A 23,623-nucleotide genomic window follows, 5' to 3' on the forward strand; every position below is an offset into this window, starting at 1 on the left:
TATTGATGTATAGTTAAAGCACCACCAAGCCAACGCTCACAATCCCTGACACCCTACACACAAAATAGATGTCCTTTTAGGCTGATCTTAAACATGAAAGACACTGCATCCAAGCCAATTGCTAAAGGTTGATGAGGAGCCATTGCCCCACTGTCTGTGCTAACGATGAGCTTATGCACAGAGTTACTGATACTTAAGAAAGCAGTGACTGAATGGGGCTTCCCAATGCCCCTTTAGTATGAATATGTTGACATTTTTAATATGTTGTGTTATTTTGGAACTCCAAAAATCACTCTCTGTAAAAAATCAGAAGGCAATCAAATCCTCTCATCCTTCACATTTTCTTAGAAAGACACAGTTACATTTTTTTCAACCAATCATTGTAGTTCAAGACTTCTATTTCTATTGTTAATTTAGTGGTCCACATTTTACCCTATGTACCTTGAGTAGAAGTGCACACAGTTGTCAACAAGTGCTTCGTCTGTTACCTTCTGTTCAGTTCAATGTGTACTAACCCCTATTATTACTATTCCGTAATTACTTTGATTTGTTTAGAATTAGATGTATTTGGACCTGTTACAACCTTGAAGTTTGAATAAATGATAAATATGTTGCTTAAACAACCTATTGGGAGATGTATACTTATAGAGTATTGTAGTGTGTGTTTTCGTCCCTTACCATATAAAAGATGAATATAGACATTTTTGAACGTTTGAGTGAGGTAATTGGTTTGTTTCTTGTGCTTGCTCTATTATTCTGGACTGCAAGACTTTATTCTTCTTTTGTGCTTTTTGATGTGCAACTGCTGGTCACAACGTCACTTTGACCAAACTCTCCTTTTTGGTGTTGGATGATTCACTTAGATATTTAGCAAACTGTGCATATCAAGCTTAAGTCACTCTATCCTGTTCTTCAAGTACTCCATTGAATTTAAAACACACTTTTCACAACGATGGTAATTTAGAGTTTTTCATCAAAAAGTTTCAGTGTGACTTTGAAAGGGACTAATACCATCTCAGTATCCGAAGCTTGGTTGCAAGAATGGAAAAGCAAGTGTGATACATAATATAAATGAATGTATTTATATATGTAATGTATTTATATTATGCTAAATATATTAAAAAAGCATTTCACTGCACTGCATGAGTTGCAATGTTCTCATTTGATGTCATTGTTTTGTCATTGAGACTGAACAAATAAGTTCAAATTTTATTCCCAGTTAGGGGAACTGAGTCAGAATCTTTTATGGTAGAAGGGACATAGTCCCAGTTGGTGGGGCAGAGGGTGGTCCATTTGTGATTTCATTTCGATGTATTGAGGCACATTGTACAATTGGAAATACAGTCATTTACTTTCCAATATTGTATCACATTGAGGGGCTGATTTGCATGTCCCTTTCTCTGCTAGTATGTAACTTTTTCCATGTTATAAGTGACCAGCAGCACAAGGGGCTTCTAAATGACCCCTTATGTTGTTTTAAAAAAACTTTACAACTTACCATCACATAATGTGAAAAATAGGGCCTCATTTACAATATTTTGATGCAGGAGCCCTTCCTGCCATGCTGTTGTGCATTAAAAGCAGGATTGCGCTGTATCTACAAGGTATGCTGCATTCCTGTCCTTTTCTCCTTCGCTGGCGCACAGTGGGACGCAATCCGCCAAGGCAGGCACCCTTGCGCCATGGTGAAAGGGTGTCTGCTTTATACGGGTGATTGTTTTTGTGCAAGAAGGGACACCTTCCTGCACAAAAACAAGCATGAGGGGTGTTTTTCTCTTTCCATGTGTGCTGCAGAAAGCAGCACACATAGACAAAGAAAAAACGAGGAGAAATAAAGGTATTTCCCCTCGTTTCACCTCCTTTATGAATCTGACACATTCCCAGGTTTGCAAAACCTTGGAAATCTGGGAATGTGTCAGCTTCCGTTGCTGTTACGTGGGAACAGCCACACCAACACGCATGAAGCTCCCCTTTCACGCAAAGTAATGTGTGATAGTGGGCCATATTTACAAGGTCATGAAAAGCCACGCATGGTGGCTTTATCTGGCCTTGTAAATATGGGCAGGCACAGTGCACCACTGGTACGTCAAAAGAAGTGACGCACTGGCGGTGCATTGGGCGAGTAGATAAGCCCCATACTTTTTTTATTCTCTCCCTACACCATGCAGATCACTTCTCCTTCAAGTGATTGTCCCATAATTTATTCATTCATGTATTTTATGAAATACGAGCCTTGCTGATGGCTCGGGGAGTGCAGCATGTAAAAATGCAAAAGCAAATATATCACAGGTGGATAACAACACAATGAAAATAATTTACAAGGATTTAAGGAGGTAGACTAAAATGTGTTTATTTTATGTACCATTAAAACTTAGAGCACTGAGAAAGCAGCACGAAAATATCAACTGAAAATTTTGTTTCAAAGCCGTTTCTAGCTTTGAAGCTGATTTACATGCACAAATGGCTGAGCTTGCGAGTACGAGGTATTCTAAAAGGACATCCTGTTCTCAAAAATCATTTTCTTCTCATCAAATAGAACCCTACATTTGTAATTTTAATGCGAAAGTAAATCCCACTCAGAGGGTGGTACGTGACTGGATGTATGACGTTACAACGCATGCTATTACAACGTATCCCTTTACGACGCAAGTTTTACAACGCAAGTCGTTACAACGACTTGCGTTGGGGGCGCTGGATAGTGAATAGTTTAATTTACTATTCCAACTCCAGTCCCCGTGGATAGTAGGGAAGGTGTTGGAAACTATTCTCTATCCTAGAGCGCCCCCCAGCGCAAGTCGTTGTAAAAGTTGCGTTGTAATGGTTGCGTCGTAAAGGCACTTCGTTGTAAAAGTTGCGTTGTAAAGGATGTTCCCCTACGTGACTACTCCAGAGCAAGGTTTCCCTTAAAGTTTGGGAACAATGTTGTTGATATTCTCTCACTCAACTCCAAATTAATTCTGCTTTGGAAATTGTTAGTGATTTGCTTCTTCAAGGGACAGAAGAAAAATACTTTTCAGTGCTGTAAGGGGAAGGAGCACCCTCAAAATTCACGTGGGTGTAAGTGGAGGGTTTAGCCACGGGAAATACAGAAATAAAGAAATTGTGTCTTACTGGCATTTCAGCAGATGCAGTTGCTCACCATGTGCAGCTTTTCTTGTGCAAAAATTAACAAAGGCATACCATGGAATACACAAATATTTTCCTGATGTTTCCATTAGGAAACCAGCGAGTGGTGCAGTTTCCCAAGCATAGAATAACGAATAGAATAGAATAACGAAAGTGTTTCCATTTGGATAGAAAAAATAGCTTGCTAGTCTGAAAAGGAGTCCCTTCGGCCCAGATTTAAGAAGGGCTTGCATTGCGGTTGCATCACGCAGGCCAACGCAAGGTGATGCAAACCCTTCAGTGAGATTTCCCATGACAAACATAGCCACCTTGTGTGGCTCTGCGTGGCACACTAAATATGGAGCAGCCTTGCATTACTCTGCCCAAGGAAGGCGGTCCATGGGTGGAACGTAGGTGGAGCGTGGGTTTTTCAACGTATCCACTCATGGACTTTGGCATATTGCCAAATTTACTAACACTAGTAAACCTGGGAATGCATCCAAATCCTATGCCTTTCCAAGAACAAGGAGAAATGTGATTATTCCTCCTTGTTTTTTACTCTTTCTAACTGTGTTGCATTCTGTGCGAGCCTCAGAGGACTCTTTTTGAGCAGGAAGGTATCCCTTCCTAGACAAAAACAATTCTGCCTGTAACACAGGCAGTCTTGCTCTATGGCGTAAGGGTGGCAGGGTTGGCACTGCACTCAGCGCACCAGTGCAGATAGAGAGCAGGGATGAGCCATATCTTTGTAGTTGTGGCACATTCCTAGTCTTTCCATTTAATGCAGTGTAGCAAGTTGTCTTGGTGCGTTGCATCAAATGTTAATAAATCTGCCTGATTTTTTCAGCAGTTCAAATATTCTAGGCAGTGATAGTTTTTACTATGTCTCCATCATTAAAGTGACATTTTCTTATGAACAAAGCATGTTACATCTGAAATGAGGAAAAAAACTGAAAATTTAAATCATCATTATTTCTATCTTTCTTCCTCCTTTAGTTTCAGAGACCAAATGATTATTCACCCCCTTTTCGTTTCGGAACTGTGCCAAATGGAAGTACTGAGAGAAATATCAGGAACAATTACCCAGATATGCATCAGTATATGGTCAAATTCAATCAGAAAGGGGTTGATGATGCCTTGGTCAGCCTGAAGACTGGGTAAGTTACTGTCCTTCTGGAACATTTTATTGCTTAGAAGTGAGCTACATACATTGTTATGAAACTCTTATCCTGTTGAGACTTTGTTCACTAATTTTTACATAGGTGATGATTTCGCAGCCTTTATTTTGTGCAAAGTAAGGAAATGTTTTCTCATGAACTTCCCCTAACTTCTTCCCAAAACTTTAGGACCTAATTTATGGCAATTTGGCGTAGGGCAAAGCAGAAAAAAATCTTGCTATGCCGCCCCATCCCAAAGAGAAAGGACAGAAATGCACCGTATTTAAGAAATAATGGTGCATTCCTGTCCTTTCTGCCAGCGCTGGTGCTGTTTTGGCAACCTAGCGCCAAAAGTAGGCACCCTTGCACCATGGTGAAAGGGTACCACCGTTGCAGACAGGATTGTATTTGGGCACACCTTCCTGCACAAAAACAACCTAAGAGGTGTTTTCCTGTTTTTTTGTGTTCTACTGCACACATGGAAAGAGGAGACAATTAGGAGAAATTAACATATTTTGCTCGTAACGCCTCACCTCGGAAGGTTTATAGATTTTACACTTCCCCAGGTGTACTTCACTTTGAAACTCAGGGGCAGCATCAAATTGCATGGGTGTTGCATGGGAAAACCCACTGCAATGCCCAAGTAACACCTTCCTGGCACATTATTTATGAGGCCCCTCAAAACCATACAGGGTGGCTTTGTGGCTTCATAAATCTTTATGAGAGCACAGTGTCATGCATGTACAACATTGGATGGTGCAAGAGTGGCACAGGGCTCTCATGAACAAGCCCCATAGGTTCTACCTCCAATTAGCATAGTTTTCTGCATGTAGGATTTCAAGTAAAAATAATGGTTTTTGGAAAGCTTTTAGGTTGTTCCAAGTAAAAGGAGATTGTCAACATTCAACCAGTTTCAAAGTGACCAATGTGACAAATGGGTAGAAAACTCGAAATACGATTTGAAGGCTTGGGTGAAATTTAAATTATGCTAGCATATTCCATGTCATTTCTTGAATCTCCTGCTATACTTCTTATGGCAAATTGCCCAAATTACACCATTACACCTCTTTTTCGTAATTATGCGATGTTCGTGGTAAAAAATGACTGCAAGTGCACAGGGATAGGAGAACACAAGCTAAGTGTTTTTGAGCATGTACTCCTCTGTTTTTATATTGTAGTTAACAAGAATTCATTGCTAAGAAAAGCTGTTTTTTATTCCTTTTCTGTTCTTTTCATGACCCAATGCGATAAGTTACATCCTTGCTTTTCAGAGTATTCTTTAAATTGTAGACCATCACACCGCTTACATGGGTGATTGACCCAGGACTACCAGTGCCCTTATCGAATAGAAACTTCGACATAAAAAATGCTTGTTTCAAGATTGACACAGTTTTTAAAAACGCTTAAAGGAAATAATCAAGATCTATCAATGAATTAAGAAGCCCTGAGAAAGTCTGATTGACCTCTGAGGTGAAACACGTGTCGGCTGGTGCAGGTCAATAATGTAATTTAAAGAATACTCTGAAAAGCAAGGATGTAATTAATTGTGTTGGATCATGAAAAAAACACAAAAAGAATAAAAAGAATAAAAAATAGCTTTTCTTAACAATGAATTGTTTACTACAATATAAAAGAGGAGGAGTAAATGCTCAAAAACACTTAGCAGTATTACAAAATAGAGGCTGGAAAGGTCCAGAGACTCAAGTTATTCTCCTCCAACCCATCTACGACTACAATTGGGCAATACCATCCGGGACCAGGATTCCTAGACCTTCAAGAAATTGGGATAGCAGAACAAAAGTGGCTGTTGTTAGCAGTGCTATGTAAATGCTTCCCCACTGCAAAAAGTGATGCTAGGATACAATTTGGTGCTTAAAATATAAAATGACAGATTTGCATTTCACAAAATTTTGTATAATCACAGGAAAGAAAATTACACACATTTTGCTCACCCTTGATGTGTGAAAATTTGCAATCAGATAGATTTTTCGCGGTTTGGGATTCTTGTAGTGTAGAGATGTAGAGTTCTTTGAAGAGGTGTGATTTCAAAACCTTTCTTCTTTAAACCTTTACACAATCTGAAGAGGGTTGGGATTCTTGTAGTGTAGAGATGTGGAGTTCTTTGAAGAGGTGTGATTTCAAAACTTTTCTTCTTCAAACCTTTTCACAATCTGAAGAACTCTTTTAAAATGTTCCTAGGTAAAGTCCACAGACAGACTTGAAGTCGTTCCTTTTCATTCCATAAAGTCATTGTTGCCCTACTATGCTTCCCTTCCCTACACACTGTTGTTAAATCTTCTTCTCCGCCGCTCATGTGATGCAATACATAGGGTTTGTTTAATACTTTGCATTCTTATTCACTATTATGTGAGTTGTTCTTTCCTGTGAACATTGTAAAAGGCACCACCACCCTCTGAGGCTGGGTGGGAGATATATAAATGCTCCACAGAAATGAATAATATAACCTAGAATTACAAGTGTGGGTGTTTTTTTATTGTAAAAGCCAAACAACATGACACTGTGCAGAAATAATATCTGTGAGACTCTAACTCAGAATTGCTGTTGCTAGCTTTTATCGCTGCCTTGCTCCTTCCTCAGCTGCTGAAACCAATCTTTATTTCATAGTGTGAAGCATTGTAATTAGAATTTACAATGTGTGTAATGTAAAAGAATGTTTGGTAAAAAAAGGAGAGGAAAAATATGAATTAATGTTGCATGTTTTTAATTGAAATATGCGAGACAATGAGTTACAAGAACATTTTACTAACTTACGTTAAAAATAACTGAAATTCACAGATTTTTTAAAATTGAATTTAATTAGCTGTTCAAATAAAGTAAGAAATAACATTTAAAAACTGATAAAACACTGAAATTCGCCATTTACATGTGAACAAACTATAATTTGCCCCCTGTCTGGCACTGTTTATGACCTCCCATGTTACATCACTCATGACACGTTAAATGTTGTCATTGATGACAATACTGATGACAACTGCCACCCCCCCGCAGATGGCCAGTCCCTTCTACACACAGCCTTCAGCCATGCTCGGTGGTGGTTTGGGCCAATGCCCAACCCACTGCAGGCAGCCAACCCTGACTGAGCAGTGCTTACAGCCTGCACAATGGTAGTTTAAATATTGTTAAATGTGTTTTGTTCCACAGTATCGGGGCGGCATACTAAATGCGTCTCTGGACCATTATTCACCCACTGGACGCACAGTAACGGGGATAAAAAATACACACTTTTTAAAATGTAACCTAAGAGAAGGATCCCTTTGAGACCCATCCACCCACATGAGCCTTGGGGTTCATAGTGTGCTCATCCAGCTCCCTTATGTCCTCTTTCAGATCTTTTACTGGACTCAGGGACTTAGTCCACAAGTCCTTTATTGGCACCTGACAGAATATTGAGGTCAGCCAATCAGATCATTTTGTTATCGCACCACCAGAAAGGCTTACGACAGGGTCTGTGACTGTCGCCCCCCCCCCCTTAACATGCATACTACAGTTACACACTTATCAGACCAACAACAGAATTCTTTGGAAGGCAGGGGGTCTCGAGCTCGAGACCCCCCGGCCGTATTTATTAAAATATGAAACAAAATTAAAAATGTAATAAAATAACATTATTTACATAATTATTAAATACAAAATTCAGACATTAGATTTACATCCAGTTTAGACAGGTATGGTGGGCTAACCTTAACAAATGTCTAATACAGCGTGGTTCCTAACCGAATCTAACATCCTGATATCAATTTGCATTCTAATAATTTCTGGTCCTACGGCAAGGTCGCTAACCGGTGTCAGATCCTTTTGCCCAGCTACGCTCTCACGTCCGAGATGCGCATGCGCAACAAGGGCCCGTTTACCCTCGTGCGCTCCGTGAACTCCATTTAACCATAACAGGAGGGCCCTTACACTCGCGCCCTTTGTTGACGTCATAGTGTATGTGCGGGGTGGCTACCAGCCTGAGGAAAGCGTGACTCCCTCCCCCGCACCCAAGCAAGTGGATATCCTGCCCCTGAAGTTCTGGGAGAGACCAATGGCCCCTGCCCCTGGGCGACCCCTTTCGTGAATGGGGCCGCCCCCACTTAAGGACCTTAAATTGCTGCTCACCGATTATGACTTTACCGCCCGACCCACATAATAAATACGACATTACTAATCTAAGAGGGAAAAAAGGCCTAAGGAAAAAGAGTTAATGCAACAGCAAAACACCCCAGAAAACATATACATATTAACATTGCCTATAAACGGGGAAAAAGGCCTAAGGAAGAAAAACATGTATTCTTACGACATTGCATAGCGTTACACCGTATACCTACAAGTGTCCTCACCAGAATTCTGCTACCAGGGGATGGAGGGTGGGGAAAATTAAAGGCCGCACAGCGGGGCGAGGAGCAAGCCTGGGAAGCACGGGCACAAAGAGGCCGCTTCCTGCGCTCCCCAGGCTCTTAAACCCCCCCCTAAGCCGCGATCCCGCCCCCTCGACCCGGAGGCACAAAACTGCTTCCGGGTCAACTGGCGGGACGCGCGGACCAACCAGGACTGATGGAGGGGGGGTGCCGGGCCCAGCCATGTGTGCGTGGGGGCTACCAGCCTGAGGAAAGCGGGACTCCCTCCCCCGCACCCAAGCAAGCGGATATCCTGCCCCTGAAGTTCTGGGAGAGACCAATGGCCCCTCCCCCTGTGCGACCCCTTTCGTGAATCGGGCCGCCGTAACCTAAGGAGCTTAAATTGTTGCTCACCGATTATGACCTTACCGCCACAGGCCAGCATAGTTGACCGACTATCTGGCCCCCCCAACCGCCTACACTGAAAGGTCATATCTTCCTAATCATAACTCTCTACCCCTGCTAGTATGTTCCCTATCAATAGGGCATTCCCTGACTCTGTCAAATGGACCCCGTCCTGCAAGTAAAGACAACCCCTCCAACCATGGCCAACCCTTTTTTGTCAGCCGCTCACTGCTGGTCCCCTTCAAGTGAACCCCACCCTGCTAATCTAAATTGTCCCTCTCGGATGCACCCCTGTGGAATATACTGCAATGAGGTGTTTGAAATAATTTCTCAATCTAAGTGTTGATCCTCTTTACCGAGTGATTCTTCACCGAGTGATTCAGTGCACTAACAGAGTCCACCCCCCCTTTTTCTGCAGCCTAGGAAACAACTGAGACACCCTATGGTGCAGTCTGGGTTTTATATTTTGCTAACATGCTTGCTACTGTGATTATCCCTTCCACCAGGAACCCCTTGCCCAATTAAACCCAATTGTTGCTACCTGCATGTCAGATAATGACTGAGGGTGGTGGGGCTTGCCTATCGAGTACCTCTCCTTCCCCACTCTGGACGGACAGACCCCATCTTTGGGGTCCCTGTAATTGCTGTGACCGGGGGTATCCTGGCACTAGACGTGTATACCCGACCTACGTGCCTACGTTGCTGCGCTCGATAAGACGCGGTGCTCTTGACGCTGACACCCATTGTCAGAGCAACTGAAAATGCTACCCGGGTAACCACAGGCCTCCAAAAGGCTCCCACTGGCGTATCGTGAAGTCTGCTAACAACCCACACCTGCCAACTCCGCTCTCGGAAATGTTAAGTGTATGTCTACTTCTTTACTATGGAAGTCCCCACTTCCCGACAAGTGGTGCTGAGGTGTTGCATAGGCCTATTACTCCTGGGTTTGCCCAGGCTAGCAATGCACACCCTTGTGCACTGCCACATCCCTATCGTTGGCCCTACCAATTGGTAACCTATGAATAAGCTATGATGACCCTGGTGGCCCTGCGAGCACAGGCGCCGTTACTGTAGAAATACAATTTCCTGATAAGGCAACTACTGCCATTTTTATGTGAAGCAACATCCCACTACATTACTGCGGCCAGCCCAATCTAGGGTAACACACCAAAAACCGTCAACCCAGTGTTGGCACCTCCGGCGTCCTTGATCGATCGCCCATCAGATCTGATGTCGTTGCTTGCCATCCTCTCCCTGACGTACGCATCCCTTTGGCTGTCCACCTGTTGCAGTTGTTGCGGTGTGGAGCGCTTCACAGATATCCACCATGGACCCGGCCATACATAAATGGAAAAGACAAACACAAACGGTTAGTGCTTCTGGCTTCCCGGCGATAACTGCAGTACATGTGCTTGTCTTACATTGCCCTCACATGCTAAGTTTCAGATAAGATTAGCGCCAGATGCATTCTCATTAAAACTTCCAACTGTAAGTGTTTAGCATAGCCTCAGTTTGTGTCCCGTGTGACGTGTTTGCATTAGTGTTACGGAGAGGGTGCCCTGTAGAATGACCTTCATTAAAGAATAGTACCCAGTGTGAAGTGCAGTGACACGGTACATGGGGTCCACAGTGAATACAATAGCGCCTTCATGACTCCTTAAGGACGATACACAGTGTGAAGTGCAGTGCCACAGCACATTCGTTGTTATTAAAATTCTGCTGCAGATCAGGACATCACCTCCTATTCCTGGTTTTCCACCCACGTCTTCATGCATAGGATAAAAGTTTGGAAGGGACGGTCTGTTTGCCAGTGCAGCATCAAAGTCTTTACGCAAAGGATTAGCACCGCCCTAACCATGCCAGGCTCTAAAATGGCACCAGAGCCTTTTTTAGATCCCCACTTTGGCTTCTGGTAAGTACCACTCCAGCCAACCTAACATGATCACAAGCATCCCCTGACATGTGTTTCACCCTCAGAGAGATATAACCCTGTCCACACCCGAGTGCACACCGGGTTTAAGTCTAAACAAAACTCCGTTCAGAAAAATAATTCTGCATAAATATACCAGAAAAACCAAAGCAGAAGACTCTGGATAGTTCTCAACAGGGGCCAGGGTGTGTCGGAATATCAGCACCCCAAGAAAGAGGTCATTAGCGTGGAGAAGTTCCCACGCTTGTTGTAACTATCACTTCGGTTGATGCCTTTGATAGTAATTCTAAAATGAGATGAACTTGTGGGATAAAAGCTTTTCCTTCGCGTGGGTCCCCGTGTGTCGTTACCTTGGGTGATTCCCGGTGGCCCCAGCAGTTCTACAGGCTCTAGGCCGTGTCTGTATGCCAATCGTGGTTCTTATACCCCTTTCTTGATATCTGGTTTGGTACGCCCCTAGGGCTCAATGTATATTGCGCTACTTTACCGTGTATTCAATAGGTTTACTGCCTCTAGCCTCAAAAAGGGGCTAGGGGGATGTGTTTAGAACAACTACATATATTTTATATATACCCGATGTGGTTCTCCTTTCATCTATTCATTCATGAGATTGTAGACTGGTAACACAGGCTGATTTACATCCCTCCAAGACTTAGCCTGAAAGCTGCTCTCCACAGCTACCACTAGGATAGCTTTCCAAAAAGGTAGTCTTTAACCTACCATCAATACCGGTCGTTTGGACTGGTGCAATGTGCCCTCTAGAATAGTGGACAGCATATGCCAGGCAACCGTCTCACACTATGCTCACATAATTTCCCCCAAGAACAAATGACGCCACTCCCACAAGCACCTCAATGGCTACCTGATCTGGCTAGATCAATGTTTAAGGCATTCTGCACCATCTACCGAGCATCTCAAGGCAAAGGAGTGCCACTACAAACAAAATGTAAGCAATGCCGCCAAACAGGGCTCTTCGCTCAGAGGTAGCACCACCTTAGATTCTCAACTCACATTCCAATAAGAAATCCACTGGAGGATTCACTTTCTTACTCCAAGTGGCCAAACCCTGGAATTCCTTGCCACCTAAAAGTCGTTGCATTCAGTAATCCATAACTTGCTGCTGTTGCTGTTTCTAAAAGCCAATAAACTAACCATTCACAGCAGAATGTTATTCCCATATTGATGAGAAGGGGGGCCTAAATGACAGTCCCTACCCATTGATCCGAATCATAGCCTGCAGTCTGGACCAGTCAAAGGCTATGATCTCCTTATAATCTGGGAACTCCGAGCCAGGCCTGTATTTTTACCACAACCATTAGTAAATTAGTAAGTGTCGTCACAGGACGGGGAAAATGTATCTATTAAGGAACCCATGACAGTCCCTTCCCATAGATCTGAATCATAGCCTGCAGTCTGGAGCCCACAGAGTACCACTCGATGACACTACAAGAGGTAGCCCTACTGCATCATTATTTATGCGCCCGCACCTTGCTGATGACAAAATTGAATGGTTTATGTTCAATGGTCAGTGCGTCACAGTTTTTCCGGGCAGGACCTAGCTCACTTCTAGGGCACGGCTCCCTCTAAGGCACAGCTCCCTCCTTGTTCTGGACAAATGGGGGCCATGCGTGGAGAAGGGTGTAGCGTTATTCCTTACGAGACCCTAGTCTGTTCACCTAATCAACCTAACGTCCTACAAACAGCGTGGAGCGCGCCAAGCATTGCACATAAAATGCAGATGAAAAAACTGGGAGTGTGTCTCTCAAAGGGGCGTGGCCAATGTGATTAAGGGCGAGGTTTAAGATTACGTAAGCCAAACATCTGTGCTTAGCATAGTGTGCTGCCCTAACTGTTTTGCTGTTTCTGTGATTGCATCCAGATATATGATACTACAACAAGTACCCATACCTACAAGGTTTTTCAAATGTTTGTTAGTTGCATAGGATAGATAAGCAGCAACTATGGATTGTATATAATATTGCAAAAGCTTCCACTTACAGCCCTGGTGACACCACGACTATGTTTTAAAAAGAGAAGGGAAATCCATAGAGAAAAATGCTCTCTTTAAAGGATTTCCCTTCCCCTACACCGCTCACCTGGCATGACGTCATGCCATAACTTCTCCCCTAATGAAAAAGTGAGCAGTGTGAGCACCCGCACCTCGAAGTGCCTGCTGTCCCTGCAGTCTGGAAAAAACAGAGCACCTATGCCATGACACAAAGCAGATGCTTGTTTCAGTTCTGGGAAGGACATGGCTTTTGTAGTTCGGACTGGACTGTTCCCATGGGGCACAGGGTCAGCGCTGATTTGCATATCGCCATTGTCTAACCCAGGGTGGTGTGGAGTGGAAAAACGATGGATTTGGGCCCAGATCTTTGGACTGGGGTGAATGTGTGACATTGATCCACATTCTGTCCATCATTGTTGTGTTTGCAATGACACAAGGCAGAGACCGTTTCGACTGCTGGTGCTTAGACCCAGCCCGGCCCACTTAAAGCCCTGGAGCTGGAGATCATACTGCAGGGAAGGTCGTTCAAGGTTACTTGACCCTGTGCTTCAGTGCTCGGAAGAAGTTTGCCAGTGAATGACAGCATACACCAAATTTTGGTGCACGGCCGTTCTAAATCTTATAGTAATGGCTAGCTAGGTAAGGTCAACATCCCTTCTTTCCCTTGATATCGTAGCTGTAAGGGGGCATATTTTTGGCTATTCTTACAACCCGCATAGAGAGTCTGCTTTGGTTCGGCTCTACTCAGGAGGTTTACTCCGTCATTTCATGCCACTACTAGCTTGGTGATGTACCATTCCACTTTTCAAGAAGGACTTCCATCAGAATGCACATGGGATTATTCTAAATCGAAAACTAATTCAACTCTGCTGTTTGGCACATTCACGTCTGTTTCTACACTGAAAGCAATGTTTTTGCTTCTTTCCCCCCCCCATCATTGGCACAGAGATTAGGCTAAGCTTCAGTGATAAACAACAGTTGTGCATACAACGCAACCTGCTTTATTGAGTGCCTCTGTTTACATTTGTTGGTACATTAAAAGATAAACATGTCATAACGTACACGCTGCAAAATAGCAGAAACTTAGATTTGGGCATAAAATCTTCTCAATTGTCGCATTATCTCCATTACCACAGGCACACTGTGCAGTCTAGAACTTTTTGCTTTACCTAAAATAGAAGCGATCTGTGTCCTTACACCTCAAACTGTGCAAAGCTCCCAAATACTTAGTCTCCAATTGTCAAAATCCACACAGCCTGAACTCAACACCACAAATTACCTTCCTACTAATCACTATCAATAGCTGCAGCTGGGTTGTGCTAAACAGCGTGCAAGTTCAAAAACGAGCTATCCTGTAAACCGTAAGCTTGTACTGAATCAGCTATCAGAGCGCTTTACATAGCACCAGTTATGTTACATGAGGACACATTCATTTCGTTAGGCACAGTGAGATTAAGTGAATTTGCCCAGAATCACACCTTATTTAAAGCTGACCTGCTTCATAAAATGATCAAGCTTTCCCACACAATATAAACAGAGTCTGGACCCACCTAAAGACTCAGCGATCGGTTTATTTTACAAACGCCCCGAATGGTCTCCCATTCGACTGCTGCCGAAGCAGACCCTGCTTTGCTCCATTAAAATTTCTTTATCCTAATGTTGATTCAAAGATCACACACGCTCCCTTGGGCCGAAACGTACTTGCGCCCGACAGTCTTTGACAACCCTGGTGTAATGACGAACGCTCGCTCCCTGTGCCCATAGCTTCCTCGCGCCCGTCCACAGAACACCGCTCCGGTGGCATCGGACCCTCAGATGCAATCGCCGATCGTGCGCTCCTGCTCCTTCAGTTCGTCGTGAAACTCGACCGCCCCTGCTTCGCTGAAAATTAACCTGAAAGATAAAAAAAAGAGAAAATTAAAGGCCCCACAGCGGGGCGAGGAGCGAGCCTGGGAAGCGCGGGCACAAAGAGGCCGCTTCCCGCGCTCCCCAGGCTCTTAAACCCCCCTAAGCCGCGATCCCGCCCCCTCAACCCGGAAGCGCAAAACTGCTTCCGGGTCAACTGGCGGGACGCGCGGACCAACCAGAACTGGTTGGGGGGGGGGGTGGGGGCGGGTCCAGCCATGTGTGCGTGGGGGCCGAGCGGCCCCCCTTTCCTAAAGTAAAACACCCATGGTCAGTCAGAAGCAACTATAGTTTGAATTTTTTGGTACTGCAAGCGTAACCCGAGAGCACCACAGTACTCCCATGGTACCAACAATCCAGATCTATCTATCTTTTCCTGAGGGTTAAGTCCTTCATGCTCCATCCAGCCTCCTCTTCCTTTCTACACAATTGGCCTCATAATTTGCAGATTTCAATTTCTGGAATTCCTTTTATTTTATTATGTCAACATTAATTCGCTGATATCTAAATTAGTAGGAATTGGTTATAACCGCCTCCCAATACATCCATGTCCCCTCTTTCAGGCAGATTGATTTAGAAGTGCCTTAGTGCATGACTGACTCTATCATGTGAGCACAGACTTTCTGCCACTGGCACATTAAGCAGACCATGCTGTTAAATCTAATCTGATGGTGAAATTGACTAGTTTGTCTGACAGTGGTGGCCTAGAGCGAAGGATTGGAGTTAGAAGTAGATTTCAGCAGCCCTGAGCCATAAAACACATTAGCAGACAGGATGAAATGTATGCTTGTCAGCTTGGAATGTATTGAGCGCTATAGTGATTTTCCACCCAGACAGTGTGTAGTCTTCCTCGCGACAAATCCATGACTAGGATACCTATGTATTTACGTATGAAGTTACAGAAAAGGTGAGGTATTTGGGACAGGGAACACTGCCCTGTCCCAAATACCTCACCTTTTCTGAAATTTCTTAGCAAACATCTCGTTAACACTATCATTTTCAGTCATTGGTCCGATGCCCAACTACAATCATCGTAAATAAGATTGCAAAAACACTGTTCTTTTTTTACTTTTTTTATCACATTTCTATGCTACTTTGGTTGAAGTAGTGTTTAAAGATTACAGTATATTTCTATTTTTCTGGATAGAAAAAGGGCATTTGGGCACTTTTGTGTTTGGTTTCCTTTTTTTGCCAACTTTCATGGACGTTATCAACATTTATTCAGTTGGAGGGTTTTTACTGATTTTAACTTAACTGTTGCAGACCTGCAACATTAATTGTTGTAAACTAGAAAAATGAAGTGGCATTTGAGTAAAAAATTGAGACTGAGGCAGAAGTGTGAGAATTAGTAAAGGGGGCTGACTGGTGAAAATAACTAGAGTACTTTTATGTCAATGTTCAGCAGGTAGATGGTGTGGGTCCAAGTGGCCTTAGTAAAGTGATGTTTTAGTTATATGAATGTAACTAGACTTGGATTGTCTTTGTATTTTGAAGCCGTTGACTGGGCCACACTATTTAAAGTGTGAGGGTAGCATCAACAGGAAGACAATCCGGTTACTGTCAATGTTTACTGTTTCTCCACACATTTTGGTATTACAGAAAATGCTTCATGCCTCCCCTCTATGATAGGGAATGGTCTGTCAGCGCCCTTGTTCAATCATGACATTCTTAAAAGCGGGTACACTTATTGGTACAGGATTGCTTACTATGCAAAAAAAAAGAAGGTAAGGAACAGCTAACTCAATCCCTATAATAAAGGTACGGGGGCTCATTTATGTCTTTGTTGCCAAAGGGCAACTCAGCAACCCTTCCTGCTGCATTGCCTATGGCAAAAGAAAAGAGCAGGAATGTGATGCATCTATTAGATACAGCTCATTCCTGTCCTTTTTTCCTGCACCAGCGCTCAAGGGGCTGCCTTGTGCTAACGCAGGCACCTTTTCACTATGGTGCAAGGGTGCCTGCATTGCGGGGATGATTATTTTTGTGCAGGAAGGGAATCCTTCCTGTACAAAAACAATCACAAGAAGCTATTTCCTCTTTCTATGTGTACTGCAGAATGTGGCACACATAGAACGAGGAAAAACAAGGAGAAATAAAGATATTTCTCCTTGTTGTACCTCCCTTACGCCTCACTTTGGAGGCATACGATTTTGGCGCTGCCTCAGACTTATGATTTCTCGTAAATAATGGGGCAGTGCCAAAAAGCCATGGATGTTGCTGGGAATGCCCCGAGCAACACCCATTGCAAATTCTCTTTTGCACAGTTTTGTGCGTGAAACGGACACATATATAAGGCCATGAAAAGCCATGTAACATGGCTTTACTTGGCCTTCTAAATTTGTCGGAGGCTCATTGCACCACCGGAACAACAAAATAGTGATATTCAGTTGGTGCAATAGTGCTGGTATGGCCTCATCAATGAGGCCCAGGCCTTTTAACATGGAGCTTAGATGGTCCTGGGGCATCCTTTAGTATCAAAGTATGCATGACAGTTTTGTGAGGCCCTGGTCAACAACTTGACAGGGGCTTCCCATAGGTTGTGCACCAGTTTGTAAGTTTAAAAATATGTCTTGTCCTGCAAACACAGAGAAGATGTGGAAAATAAAACATCTGGCATCATGTGGAGCTATTTACCAAGTTATCTTTCTTGGTATTAACAAGCAGGGCAGGCTTTCTTTAAAATCAATAATTAAATGGTGTAGCACAAGTGCATAGTCCTGAAAATGCAAGGGGCGTATTGCATTCTTCTCAGTATGAGTGGCCTGGTGTTTGGTGCATAAAATCCAACTCAGGTGGGTCAGAATATATTGGGTAGTTTTTAGGGAATAACACATAGATTTGTGTTATTTACAAACCATAATTGTCATATCTGTTATTTACTGGGCATTTTTCTCCTGGTAAATGTTGGCAGTTTGACTTTTCTAATTATAACTTGGAAACAATTGTTGAGGTGCTGTGTTGGTTGTAAAAACCATAATTCCAGTATGTGCGGTATAACAGGACCAAACACATGAATCTGGAGTTTAACGAGCCACTTGTAATGAGGGCCTAAGTTTGTATATTCAGAGCCCAAAATAGATATTGGAAAATGGAGCGTAGAAGGGGCAATACTGCAGATTATTGATTTACCTCTTTATTTGATCCTCCTTGGTGACTATTTGAGGTACAATATAAAGTCAGACTTCAATATATGAAAATCTATGTCACGATTCTCATTTGAGATGACAGGATATTTAAAATTAGCAGCATAAATATATAAACTTGGAGGAAATTGTCATTGATGCCAATTGGATCAGTTGATGTCTAGGTTACGATTCTAAAATTACTCATGAGCGTTAAGATGTGCCCAGTTAGATTACTCACTGAAGAAAAGTTATGCATCCCAATAGAAAGATACTTCATCAAAATGAACCCTGATCAATGTGGTTTAACCCAGTGGCTCCACTTTCAAAACTGAGCTGGAAAAACGAAACAAAAGGAGTCAACATGGACGTGCTCTTGTCTTGGATATGACTCCGTAGAACCCTCAAGATTGCAATGTCATTGTCCGAGCAGCTCCTCCATGCCAGGTTTATGCTTTGCATTCTGGGGCGGGTAGTTCCGAGTTGAAAATGCAAATAACACGATTAGAAATTTCAGGATGCAAGGAATAAACCTGGGCTGGTAATTATACGGAGCAGTCAGACGGTAACAAAAACAACATGAACTGCCAAGTGAAATGTAATCAAAGAAAAAAGATCACGCTTAATGCTTCCGTTGTTGCATTTCAAGGAGCTAAATTGCTTGTATTTTTAAGACTTTATTCTTTCCCTGCATGCTAATGTATGGAAAATCGTTCTTTTGTCACAGGAAATGGATTTAGATTTGGGTGACTGAACACATGTTGCATAAAATGATTATTCATGGAGCAGTTTAGTTTGGAACGTTCCCTTATGGAAGTGTTGCACGTGCGATAACATGGAAAAATGCGAGAACAAAATGGCGCATTTCCAGGGTTTAATTTAAATTCTCGAATGAAACATTAGAGTGTGTCACTGCAATGCTTAAAACTCCTGCACTTGGAAAGCCCTTCACAGCAGATCTCTATTGATGACTGTGTAATAAACATATCTTTTGAATGTTATTGCATTCGAATGGAAAATGTATATAAAATAATTTACATACTTAAGCAACAACGAGCGCCCCGGAAACATCCCACTCCCAGGGTTCGGAATTTATTCGGTGTGACTCTATCATATCATATAATTTTGAGGTGTGATAAAGTCGACACTCGCAATTCTGACCCCTGTACAAGCAGCAGTTGGAATTACCTAGATCAGTGATTTTAGGGCCCTTCAAGCAGAATAGAGTTGTAAGGTTATTTAGAAACTGCTCGACTTGGTGATGATTCCATGGCTTCCCCTGTGTGGGATGCAGAGGGTGGCAGCGGTGGTGGGTGTTGTGGCCACAATTTAATGGTTAAAATATTGCCTTGGAAAAATATTGAATCCATAAGTATCTACTATCGCTATGTTATAAAGGTGTGTGTTAATTGAGGTGAAGCTCATTAACTAAAGCATTTATGAGTAGGATAAGTAGTCCTACAGAAGTGTTCTTTTACATACTGTTCCATGCATTGGCCCTGGAATATCCCCCACTCTAATAGCAAAATTGCAACGCCTGCTCAGCAGGGGCAGCTCTAGGCTCATGGCGACCCTGGGCAGGGAGCGTAGGTAGGGGGCCGCGGAAGAGGGGATCCGGGCGGGGCGGACAGGAACCAGGAGGAACGCAGGCGCGGAGGAGAGTGAAGAGGGGGGGTCAGGGTGTTTGGAAGTGGAACAGAGCCGGAGGCCGCTAAATCCCTGCCAGGGGACGGCACGCAAATATGTATCCATCCTCAGAGGATTATTATATTAAGGATATATATTGGCGTGTCGGCCCCTGGGGCTTGGCGTCCCTGTGCAGGTGCACAGCTTGCATATGCCTAAGGCCACCCCTGTGCACAGTCTTTTGCATTTAAGTCTTTTGCATTTAGAGGAATTGTATATGAATATTCCCTCAATATTTTCTTTTTGCATTTTATATGGGTTAGGGCCTATGCACCAAAGGCAGATGAGTAAGTATATGTAAAAGAGTACGACAGTACTACTACTTTGCATGCCTTAGCGAAAAGGGGCCTCATTAAAGCTATACTTTCCTGAGCAGACCTACCTTGACAATCCAGTATTAATCCCACATTGTGAAATCAATATTTTTGCAGGTCAATATTTTGTACTGTACAGTGTTACTTACACAGTTGTAATGTAGACTTATTAGGTCATTGTAGCAGGTTAGCTGTCTTGTGATTAAATGTGCTCAAACCAAAACCAAAACCAGACACACACCTGTCAAGCTCTTTAAAGGAGTTTTGAAAGTAAACACCCACTCGCCTCTGACCCCAACCATGGTTTTGCACCTTTTCAAAGTGTAGAGCACTACTATGAATGAATGAAGGAATACGTTTTATTGATTTGACCACTTAAAATCATTACAATAAATACTTCTGATGCAAAATAACCATTTCTATGACAATAAAATCAAATGTCAATTAAAATAATTCATTATTTAACAACTTGATATACTAATGCTCCTCGTCAATTCTTTACGTTGTTTGTAAGCATCCTTTATGTGACTTTAAAACAGTCAGGCAATGCTGAGTTCAAATTATTATTTAAAAAAGTAATACACTTTCCAAACTGTGCAAGTTCGGTGGTGTAATTTGTGGTGAAGTAGAGGGCCAGCACACCTCTGCAAGTTGTGATTGCATTTCTTAGAAACATTGGCCTTGGTAGAGAATGGAGCGCAGTTGGAAATTTCGGGCAGCAGCAATATATGCTATTTATTCTCTTACTTATTTACAGAATCTGCAGCTGTCGTTGTCAGATAGTTTTTTCCCAAGCTGCTCTATACCCTTTAATTGGCAAACCATTAGTCTTGGATGCAGAATTTGATTTCCACATTGCCTACTCAAAGATTTTTTCAAGTATGGTCACATCTTTTCTTTCTCATCTGAGTTACAGATCAGGTAGAATCGCGTCTGGTTTGTGTTTTTGTTAAATCTTCACACATGCTTTTTTTAAATAAAGATTTCAAATTCACATATGGAATAGTGTGAAAACTAGAATCCAGAATGAGGTTTAAATTAATAATGTCTGACGCCTAGCAAATTAACCATGGATTTTTCTTTTGCTCAAAAATAGCATAGAGCTTCAGCTTAAATGAGTTAGGTTGAAAGTTCATTAATTGGTGATAATACTTATTTAAGGATGACTCACGTTCAAAATCCTGTCTTAATATCCAAGTTCTAATCGTATCTGTAGTAAAAAAAAATTACTTTCTGTGTTACTCAAATAAATCCTGATCAATTTCACCACAATATATTTGTGACCATCTAAGATTTCAATATCTTAATCTAATATCTTTTAAACACACGTAGGTTCATATTCTTCTCTTAGTTTTATTTTTAAAAACTCGTTGATCAAATTTTTGAAAAAGCTCCATACATTGAATCACATAAAAACAATCTAAATTTTCAGTATTCCTTACAGTAAAGAAAATGATTATGTCTAGCATTTCATTTAAGTAAAATACTGTGGGTATCTTCTTTCACATACAACAACAGACAATATTCATAAAATAAATTAATACAATAATCAAAAAACTGTAAAAATTATACAATGAATGTTAGGTCCTTTTGTCGATGCGTTTCGGTGTCTTTTTTTGATTGTGTAAACACCTTCTTCAGGACAGAACAATTAAAAACATCACAGCTTCAATATAAAAATAAATACATACAACTAGTTTCATGAATGCCTACGTGGTTTATGAGCTAATATAACCATTTTTTTTCATTATACTAAACTTGTACTAATATGTATCTAGTGCGATGCTCATTTGGATTCTTACATTAAGTGCCTGTATGTGGCTTCCACTCTTGGAGCGGTATTCTCATGTGACTTGTGCGGACACGTTGTTCGAAGGGTATTTAATCTGTTCACCTCAATCGATGTGTAGCCACCCCTTTAAAAAGGTGTGTGGCACGTTCGGCACCTATGGGGATGAAAGGTTGTTTTCAGTGCTAGGTGTTGTGTTTGATTTTCCATTCACCGAAAAAAGTGGCGCGCCTTTGCATAGACCCACTACTAAGACTGACCCTCATTCAATATCTGTCACAGCCTTAAATATCAATGCGAGCTAGCTTGCTGACTTCTGAAACCATCACACCTGGTTAACTGCTTGTATTCTAATGTTATGCTGGGAGATTAGACATATACAGATCTTACGGTCCAGGCGCGGTTCACATCACCCCCTCTCCGTGATGTATCGTTACTGCAGTTCGATTTAGAGTTTTTCGATTTAGAATGTTACGAATTCTTAGCGGGGACATCAATTTACCATTTCCCGCCATTTGCTTCAATTAAATCGCTTCATTTAAGGACCCTTAGGTGTCCTTTAATATTCTCAGTTGTTCGAAAAATTAAATCTACTCTCTTCACGCTCAGGCTCACTGTTCCAGTCCTACTTTCAAATCCCTCGCACTCCCTCTTACCTGCAGGTATGTTCATGTGTGTCTCGCAGCCTTCTCTGTGGCCTCCTCTGGTATGAGGACACTGTGTAGGTTGGGCTTATATATACTGCAACCCCTGTATATTAATTGTATAATTGGTGTCTATTAGCCTCTGAATTGGGTCAATTACTCATTTGGGCGCCATGTTTGTAGTTTCCAACTATAATTCCAATCATTACGGAATCGCGAGACTAGTTTGTTACCAAAGTCTTGCGGCTTCCACTCAGGTTTCATTAATCGCCCTCTATGTTTGTAGTTTAACATTGTAGTTCCAGCAAACCTGATTTTTTCGAGTTCGTGATTATCATGCCCTTCTGAAGTCTCGCGATCTTTTCGGGCTGTCGAGCGCATTTCTGGGGGTTCCATGTTTGTAGTTTTACACCGTCCAGTACGATCAATAGTTTTTCGCCCCTATATAATGTTGCTACCATTCAAAGAAACGTCTACGTTATACTCAATAGTGCTACGATTACTTGCACTATAGGATATTCTGAAATGGAGCGTTTCTCAGATCTATCAGTCTACTCAGGATCCCAGACCCGTTTTTGGCCACCATGTTTGTAGTTTTTTCGTTTAAGGTTGGAACTACTCAGTTTTTTAATTCTTTTCCACCATGCTATCCATATTCAATTTGAACGTAATCATTTTTATGTATGTGTTAGAATTGTATATGCTACCTGTATACATGATTACACATATCTTAGGTCAAACTGCGGAAATCCTAATAAGAAACGCTACATTGCCCCATCCTAAATGACAAATATATAGAATGGTTTTATAGGATAGTGTGTTCAAACCATTTTTTCAATTTAATATTTCCCGATACAATATTATCTGATGACTCGCAACATTATAAATACAATATACATTCACATTTGATATCTATACATGCCATTAAACATTGCAGATAAGGGCAATCAATCATCCTAAAATTAGACACTCTAAGTCCCCAAATGTTGGATAGTGTATTTGAAGCATTTCTTCAACCCAATATTTCCCTATGCACTATTATCAGGTGACTGTAGGCATTATACACATCGTATACATTCACATTTGATATCTGTACTTGCCATTAAACAATACAACAAGAGCACTCAAGCATCCTAATTTAAAGACTGTAAGTCCCCAAAACTTTAACGACAGATTCATCCATATTTACGATATTACATCTATCTAATCATTCTTTCCCAC

The 23,623-nt window shown here is 42.1% G+C and overlaps 1 protein-coding gene across 1 annotated transcript in view; it reads left to right on the forward strand.

The window, feature by feature from the left end:
* The window catches only part of GRIN2A (glutamate ionotropic receptor NMDA type subunit 2A), a 1,523,775-nt gene that overhangs the window by 1,311,572 nt on the left and 188,580 nt on the right, over window positions 1–23,623 (forward strand). The window contains exon 9 of the mRNA XM_078663104.1: window positions 4,102–4,262. Coding sequence (XP_078519230.1) covers window positions 4,102–4,262 — 161 coding nt within the window. The remainder of the gene's footprint in view (window positions 1–4,101; window positions 4,263–23,623) is intronic.

Source organism: Lissotriton helveticus, chromosome 10 (genome assembly GCF_964261635.1).
Source record: "Lissotriton helveticus chromosome 10, aLisHel1.1, whole genome shotgun sequence".
NCBI lineage: Eukaryota > Metazoa > Chordata > Amphibia > Caudata > Salamandridae > Lissotriton > Lissotriton helveticus.